This window comes from Pygoscelis adeliae, unplaced genomic scaffold (assembly GCF_000699105.1).
Source record: "Pygoscelis adeliae isolate BGI_AS28 unplaced genomic scaffold, ASM69910v1 Scaffold166, whole genome shotgun sequence".
NCBI classification, from domain to species: Eukaryota; Metazoa; Chordata; class Aves; order Sphenisciformes; family Spheniscidae; genus Pygoscelis; species Pygoscelis adeliae.
Genome location: NW_008825156.1, coordinates 3405792 through 3414202, shown reverse-complemented (window position 1 = coordinate 3414202; position 8411 = coordinate 3405792). Strand labels below are relative to the sequence as shown.

The following is an 8411-nucleotide window of genomic DNA, read 5'->3' as shown; positions in this document are numbered from 1 at the left end:
CCGGGTGACGCCCGGGGCCCCCCTGCACCCCCCGGGGCACCACCACGGGCACCCGCACGAGGAGGAGCACGTCCGGGCGCCCAGCGGGCACCACCAGGCCGGCCGCTGCCTGCTGTGGGCCTGCAGGGCTTGCAAGAGGAAGACCACCAATGCCGACCGCCGTAAGGCTGCCACCATGAGGGAGCGGCGGCGGCTCAGCAAGGTCAATGAGGCCTTTGAGACCCTCAAGCGCTGCACCTCCACCAACCCCAACCAGCGTCTGCCCAAGGTAGAGATCCTGCGCAACGCCATCCGCTACATTGAGAGCCTGCAGGCGTTGCTCCGGGAGCAGGAGGACACTTACTACCCAGTGCTGGAGCACTACAGTGGGGAATCGGATGCCTCCAGCCCCCGCTCCAACTGCTCCGATGGCATGGTGAGTGCCCCAGGGAGGACACCCTGCCACCGAGGCGCCCCAGACGCTGTTGGTCCAAACCTGCGCAGGGCGAGTCGCCTCCTCCTGCCTTTCCTATAGCAGCTGCCTTCTATACCTTCCCAGGCAGTAGACAAAGCCCTTTCTCATGCCTTGAGCTTCAGCAGCAAAGGGAGGTGGGGTCCCCCGCATGCCAGGATCTCAGGGAAAGAAGAAGAATCTCTTACACACTTTTTTCCCTGGGATGAGAAGTTGGGCAGGTCCCCCTGTGTCCCAGGGGAGCCGGGGGAGAGCTGCTGGGGGAGCACTTTGGGAAGCTGCCTGGGATGGGTACCTGGGGGCATGGTGAGGTCTGAGCCCTGCCTGTGCTCCTGTAGCTCCTGGGGCATCTGTTTCCATCTTCTGCTGTATCATTACCTTTGAATCCCCCAGCAGAGAGGAAAGTCCCCCTTAGTCATGGTAGTTACAGGGAAACTGATAAGAGCCTGGGTTTTGTTTTCTGCAATTTGTCACAATAATGGGAGGAGGGTCTAAGCAACAGGAGTTCTTTTTCTTGACCCTTAGGAAAAAGGTTCTCCATTTCTCCTCTTACTTCATCCCTCCGTAGACATTTACCAGCAATCGGAAGGAGACCCCAGGCTTTCTATCCTGCTTGTACATTACGGCAGTGGGGGGGAGAAGAAGGTTGGGTGCCAGAGAGGGTGTCCCATCGCCGCATCTTTTCACTGGGACTATAGGCTCGGACTCTGGTCTGACTGGCGTGGTGGGACGTGGTGACTGGAGTGCAGGACAGCTGTCTGGGATGGGATCTTGACAGCACTTTAAGACCTGAGATTTTTTTTCTGTGCTCTGGTGGGGATAATCATTACTGAGTTGAATATCTGCGATTATAAGATAGTTGGCAGATTGGAGAGAAGATTTACACAAATGATCCCTCCTCAAAATACAGCCTTTTTCTTTTGTGAGAAAGAGTAATTTCATTGTGGATTAAAGTATTGGAAACAAATATACTGGTCAATGCTTTGGGGCTTTTTCTGTACAAAATGGAAATGGGAAGAGAAACTAAAGGAAATAAAAAGGGACAAAAGTAGACTAGAGGCTTTTAAGAGGAACTCATGTTTGGAAAAACCTTCAAAAATTAAATCATAAAAAGACTCATTCCCCTCTTGGTCTCCCTGTGGTAAATTGAAGATACGTGTAGGGCAGTATCTGATCAGAATGCTGGAAAACCTCATCTCATTTGTAAAGCTACAGCATTCGATGCAACAACAATGGTAATTTTCCTTTGGAACAGCTGTGCCACATAAAATACGCTGGGGTGAATCCCCTTCTAGCCAAATTAAGTTCTGCCTCTTTCAAAGAAACTACAGCTTGATGGCATTTCAGCCAGGACTGGAATGATGGCACAGACTAGGAACTGAAATACGAAATTGGATGGTTACTGGGATTTCAGTAAATGCTGTCCCCAACCAGTGACCTCACTCCGATTGGTCTCCTTTCCAGATGGAGTACAGCGGGCCTCCTTGCAGCTCTCGCAGAAGAAACAGCTATGACAGCAGCTACTACACAGAATCACCAAATGGTGAGTGTACGCCGTAATGGCTGTGTGAAACATGGAGACAGAGGCAGTCAATATAGTAAACTTCCCCATGCCTTCTCCGTCCTCAGTTGTTTAGCTGACCCCAGCTGGGCTGAAAGAGGAACCTGCCTTTTCAGCCAGCGAGCTGTTGATGCTAATGGAAGCATTGGATTTCCTCTAGATGTATTTGCAAATATGGGGATATGTTATAGCTGCATTTCCTATCTTGCAAATACAACATCTGGATAAAAATATATTCCTCTCTTCAACTAATTTTCAGTGTTTAACCATGTTTTGCATGAAGGCTTCCCTAACTTTGTCATTGATCCAAACTGGAGAAATTGTCAATTGATTTCAAATCTTCCCTTCCCTTTCGACGGACTGAAATGAAGCCCTGGATCCACCCTGCCCCAAAAGTAGCATACTTTGGTTGGGTCTCTCTTCCATTTTGCAAATTACAGTCTCTGTTTTCTGATAATTGGTGTCCTTCACCAATATTCATTTCCTCGGAATCTTTACATGCTCACAGATGCATACTGTTAGCCACTCACTGGGGTTTTATGAAAGAACTACATCCTACTGACATTAAATATCCATTGGATAAACTGATCACCTTTTTGTCTGTTTTTTAGATCCAAAGCATGGGAAGAGTTCTGTTGTTTCCAGCCTTGATTGCCTCTCAAGCATTGTAGAGAGGATTTCCACAGATAACACCACATGTCCTATACTGCCTCCAGTGGAAACTGTTGCTGAAGGGAGTCCCTGTTCCCCCCCAGAAGGAGCGAGTCTGAATGATAGCGGAGCCCAAATTCCGTCCCCCACCAATTGCACCCCACTTCCCCAGGATAACAGCAGCAGCAACCCTATCTACCAAGTGCTATAAAGGCAGGTCCAGCTGGACTGCACTGAAAACAAATTGCTCCGTTCAGCCAAGCTCCGAGACCTGCCTTCTAAGACTGAAGATTTCTCAAGACTTGTTCCAGTTTTAAAATATCACTCAAAATTCCTTCAAATATATAACTTTTCAAACCTGTATTACTTCAAAATACACCTAGTTATTTATTGGTTGTTAAACTAAACTTATTTAATATGTCTAGAGATAAAATTGTATACCATGAAATGGCCAATGTTTAATCTGGGCTTTGGGGAATAGGAACCTGGCTCTTGAATGCAGAGGAGAATAGAAATCTACAACAGTAGTGGCATTGACAGATCCTTCCTATTACTCCTGTTCTGGCCAAAATAAGGTTGTGGACCATTTTTTATAAAACTTTTTGTATAATTGTAAATAAGAGTTGCTTTGCAAAAAAAAGGGAAAAAAAGAGGAAAAGAAAGGGAAAAAAAGAAACAAAAGCAAAAATTAAAAACAAAACAAAAAGGGGAAAAAAATTTAAAAATATTTAATATTGCTTGGTTTGTTGTGTCAAACTTTATATATTTATACGATGTGGTTGCCAAAAATGTTTTCAACAGTATTCTAAATAAAGACCCTTATTTATAAAATCTGTGTTGTTATCTTGACTTTCATTAGGGCTTCTAGAATTACTAGTGCATTTAGGAGTGGTATTAAGATCACTGCCTTGGCAGGAAGAAGATACAGGCTCTGATTCAGCAAAGAAATCAAGAACATGCTTCAGTTGCACTACTTTCAACTACTTTGCATAAATATATTGCTGAAAAGGGGTCTACTTTCTTCATGTTTTATCTTGGTGATTTCTAAACCAAGTCTTGCACATCAGAGGTCATTATTAAAGAAATCTGTAAGGTAAATAAGCATGTTTCTCTTCCTCCCCCCAAAGTTTACAATTACATTATAGGACTTGAGCTTACAAAGATGTGTTAGAACTAGGAATCACAATAAATTAGACTCTCCAAATTCCAGTGCAGCTACCAAAACTTAAAGTCATACAACAGTATCTCACAAGACCAGGTACTACATTCTTGGACAAATGTTCAGATTTTTCATTCAAGTTCTAATTTTCAAGTGTTTGTACCATGTTCATATATTCTCAGGTATTAGAAAATAATTGCAAAGGATTTTTTTGTCATAAAGTTCAAGGTATAGAGCACAGTTTTTCTCAAGTTCCGGTTGGAATTTAGGCCAAAGATGGGCAGTTTTAATTTGGATTTGAACTTTACGCATCTCTGGCAGCACTACTCCAGGGATTTACTTCTTGTTCAGAGCCTCTCTAAAAATAACGAGTGGGCTGTGTTTCATTCAGTATATATGTGTAACCTTGCAAGCTTGCCATGAAACTGAAAAATGTTAAGCCCTGAGCAGGTTGTCATTGGTAAGTAACCGTTAGGGCATTTCTGTACCTTAGGACAAGAATAGCCAGCAGCTACAGACAATATGAAACAACCCATTTCTTGTCATACCCCTGTGAATTATAGCTTTTATTTAAAAATCACAGTAAAAAAAAAAAAACCACCCCAAAACCCAACCCAGATATTGTCATCAGCTCTAAATACTTTGATGACAGATCAGTCATTATATTCTCTCTTAGGTGACTATTAAAGAGGGAATTCGTGCAGCTCTTACCTCTTAAGCGGGAAAAAGAAAGAGGGAACAGCTAATTCCATGGGAATGTCTCACACTCCTTTAGTCGTAGGGGCCTTGAAGATCAATGCTCTATGGAGAGGAGGGGAGTGAGCGGCCTTGTGTGGAGCAGAGCAACGCACTTGCTTCTCCTTCCTCCTGGGGCAGAGGCGTGCTCCAAGCTTGCTGTCTTATCCGAAGCCAGAGGGGCAGGGACGGTAGCAGCCAGAGGGATTCATTCCTCATCCGTGCGCTTGTGACCATGGTGGATGATAAATCAGAGTCGAGGCACAGGACCATTCTGCAGAGCAGGCCAGTCTCCCATGGATCGGAGGGGACTCCGAGGCAGGACTGGCCCCTCAACGCCTTCATCAAAGTCCAACTTTGTAAAGGTCTCCCACTGATTCACTGTGGGCAGAAAACAATCCAGCCCATAAAGGTTGAGCTTACTCCTTTCATTTTTCCATTAAAAATAAAAATTAAATTAACTTGAGAATGTGCTAATTCATACTAGCATGAATCAGGAAGGTCTCTACTAAGGTCAGACAAATGCCCCAGGTTAGTTTGAAGCCGATATCACTAACTTACAAAAACTAAAGAAAGGCAGTTAAAACCTCACAAATCAATGCCTCGCACATCAACCTTAAAATTTTCATTGCCTCCAGCAAACACTTGATCAAGCCCATAATGCAAAAGATCAAAAGATGCTTTTGTGAAATATTATAGACCTTGCCATCCCCATACTCTGAGGCTGGTAAAAGTATCAATTTTACTGTCATGTAAATGGCAACCAAGAAATATTTTGCCAGCTCAAGAACTATAGAGACTCTATACATACTGGCAGCACAAAGTTCATGCCTGTCTCACTATGCACCCCACTGCTGTGGGACACAATAGGGTGTACCTGGCTGTAAAGCTGGCATGGCACAGCGGACACGGGGCGCTTGTGCTCAACAATGTACATGCAGTTCCATGTGAAGTCATGTATATTGCATTTCACTGATTTATTTTAGCAACCCAAGTTTCCACACACTGATGTTAATGTTACAACAGAGAACAAGCATTTAGCACATCCCAAAATAGATGGATGGATGAAGAAGAAAAAAATATTCACAGATTTCCTATGCAGAGCCCATCTTTTTCCCATTGCTGTCAGTGAGAAAAGTCCACTGGAGTAAGGCCAAAGGGTGTCGGTGCTCATAAACACAAGTTTAGGTTACAGCTATATTTATTTTTGAACTTAAATAAGGAAAACTTGTTCCCTGTGCAATTTCTTCCTGTCTATTTCTAAGGTAAAATATTTAAAACAAATGCCTGAAGTTACTCTACTTGCCTGTGCATCAAGAGGACAGCATGTTACTGACAGAAGTATATCCCAGTCTATGTGCAAATATTTTGAAGCTGGAAATATTTGGATTCAGAGCTTTAGTTTAGTTCTGACAGTTAATAAAAGGAAAGTAGCTGTCTTTGAACATAAAGATAAGTGTGTATCTTGGGAATGTTTGATTTGATTTGGTAGCTTAAGAAAGCCCTACTGGGGCTGCATGACAAACCAGTATTATTGGTTTATCTTATTCAAATTATTGCAATGGAAAAAGCAAAGAGGAATAAATTTATACCTCACATATATGCTAAGTGCTTTGATTTTAAATTTCATCAGGTCATTTGCAAATATGAGAATGAAGAGGATCCTTTTTCTACTTTCAATATTTCACAACAAAAAAGTGCAATAAGGTTGCTGGGTTTTAAAAATAACAATGTTACACACCATTTCTCACATTATCACTAAAGCTGCTACAGAAATTTTTCAGATACTGAAAATTCAATTTTAGGTAAAATGAATATATGAACTATTCCTGGTATATTTGTTCCTTTTAAAATATTTTACATCTGTATCCAAAAATATTAAAGAAATATTAAGTTGGCAATTACTTTGCACCAGATGCTGCTCTTTTAAAATGAATTGTCATTTTAAACACAAAATAAAGACCTTACAAAACCCCACTGAATGTGGAAGGAAAAACCGTTTTCATTTTACAGCTTGTATTTTGCAGAGATATTTGAAAGGGTCAAATTGTGCAAAGGGCAAAACCTGCTCATTTTACTCATAAAAATTAAATTCCCATCTTCAGAAGAACTACATCCAAAAGTGAACAGACAAGCAAATGTTTTGTACCTCATACTACCCAAATGTTAATGAGAAGAAATTAATACTTCCCTTTCATTTAAAAATTATTAATTTGCTCCTTGAAATCAGTGGCAAAACTTCCAACTTCAGTGGCAGTGAGGCATACCTGAGTACCTCATTAAGTACTATTTACTAATGCTTGTCAGCTTGCCCTCCCTCAGCCTTTTAAATCACTTGTTTTCCAATAGATCTGTTGAACAGTCACAACTTTCTCTCCTTGATCTATGCAGCATGCTCCCTTCTCAAAAAGTTTGTTGCACAACTGGGAATGTCATTAAGTGGAGACCAATGGCTCTCCTTTCAATATTTGAGATTTCAGGGCTAACGAGGGAGAGAATGGTCCCTAGTGTAATACAGAAGAGCCTCCAGATAGTCCTTTCCCACCCAGGTCCCACCAGGAATTAGGAACATGTCTGGCATAAAGCCACCTGGGCCAGTAGAAGGAACCCAGAAATTTCCCTGTGGACCCAGAAATCTATCTTTTGCATACACAGACACTTCTGAATAAAGACCTTAACCTTGTAAGCTTAATAGTAAAAACTGACCTATCCTGTAACCACCGGATAGAAAACCTCAGGGTTTTCCCAATAATACAGTCAGCATGGCATTGAACTCACATTTTCTTTCTAAAACATCAATAACTTATCTTCTACACGCATCTTAGCAACATCAGCAAGTGTGCTATTTTATGTAAGACTCGATGAATAACCCCACATTCATCAATAGGGAGGCAAATACTGTATATGAAGTGAAGCTTTCCACTATTTATAAAAACAATGTGTTAAAAACTCTGACAGACAATAACCCCCTTAATCAGAAGACTGGGGGAGCTTGTGATTGTGGTTGGGGTGTTGTTGGCTTTTTGCTTGGAGTCAGATTCACTCAGAGGTCTGTGTCTCAGCACAGTCACCTAGTGTTGCAAGCCCATGACTGTAAAAGGGGGGCCTCCCAATCTCAAAGGACCAGATCTGGAGATGCTGGATAAAATCCTGAACTGTTGAAACTCTCTGAAACAGTCCTCCCTAACTCACCTGAACTAACCTTGAGCCGTTTGTTGGTCTAACAGCAACATCTGCTGGATAAGACGTAAATTGCATTTCTTTCTGAAATCATCTCTTGGTGATTTCAATGTTCTGTTTTCTCATCTTTCCATAATGGAAAATTCGTTGGCGGGAAAACAGCAAAAATATTCACAGTCTTCAGTCAGCACCTGGAGCCCCATACACTAGGAACAGCAGGAAAAATATGTTGGAAAAGCCATGCTTTTCCCTGCCAAGAGCCTTCTACATAAACAGAGAGGAAAATTGTAGGAATAGCATGGGTTTTTTCTATTACTGCACAAATTTTGGGGTACCACTCTGTTTTTCTTTGTTTTAAGTAAAAAAGAAAGACAAAAGGAGAGAGAAAATGGAAGGTCTTTGAAGGCATTGTATGGCCTGTGCTGCGAGCAATGGTCTGGGGGGAGATAGGTTGCTTACCAGAAGGCAGGAGACAACAAAAAATATTTTTACAAATATATTAATGACAAAAAGAGAGCCAAGGAGAATCTCCATCCTTTATTGGATGTGGGGGGGAACATTGTCACCGAGGATGAGGAAAAGGCTGAGGTACTTAATGCCTTCTTTGCCTCAGTCTTTAGCAGGCAGACCAGTTATCCTCAGGGTACTCAGCCCCCTGAGCTGGAAGACAGGGA

At 42.3% G+C, this 8411-nt stretch overlaps 1 protein-coding gene across 1 annotated transcript; it reads left to right on the top strand.

The window, feature by feature from the left end:
• The first annotated feature begins 7 nt into the window (after positions 1–7).
• MYOD1 (myogenic differentiation 1) lies at positions 8–3482 on the top strand. Its single transcript, XM_009328549.1, has 3 exons — positions 8–415; positions 1916–1994; positions 2624–3482. The coding sequence occupies exons 1-3, from the start codon at positions 176–178 to the stop codon at positions 2872–2874; spliced, it is 570 nt and encodes a 189-aa protein (XP_009326824.1). The 5' UTR covers positions 8–175; the 3' UTR covers positions 2875–3482.
• The last annotated feature ends 4929 nt before the right edge of the window (positions 3483–8411 follow it).

Excerpts from the sequence above, each read along its gene's own strand:
- MYOD1 (XM_009328549.1), top strand. The coding sequence starts at position 176 with ATGAGGGAGCGGCGGCGGCTCAGCAAGGTCAATGAGGCCTTTGAGACC. Across the intron at positions 416-1,915 it reads CCAACTGCTCCGATGGCATG|ATGGAGTACAGCGGGCCTCC; the intron begins GTGAGTGCCCCA and ends TCTCCTTTCCAG. Across the intron at positions 1,995-2,623 it reads CTACACAGAATCACCAAATG|ATCCAAAGCATGGGAAGAGT; the intron begins GTGAGTGTACGC and ends TCTGTTTTTTAG.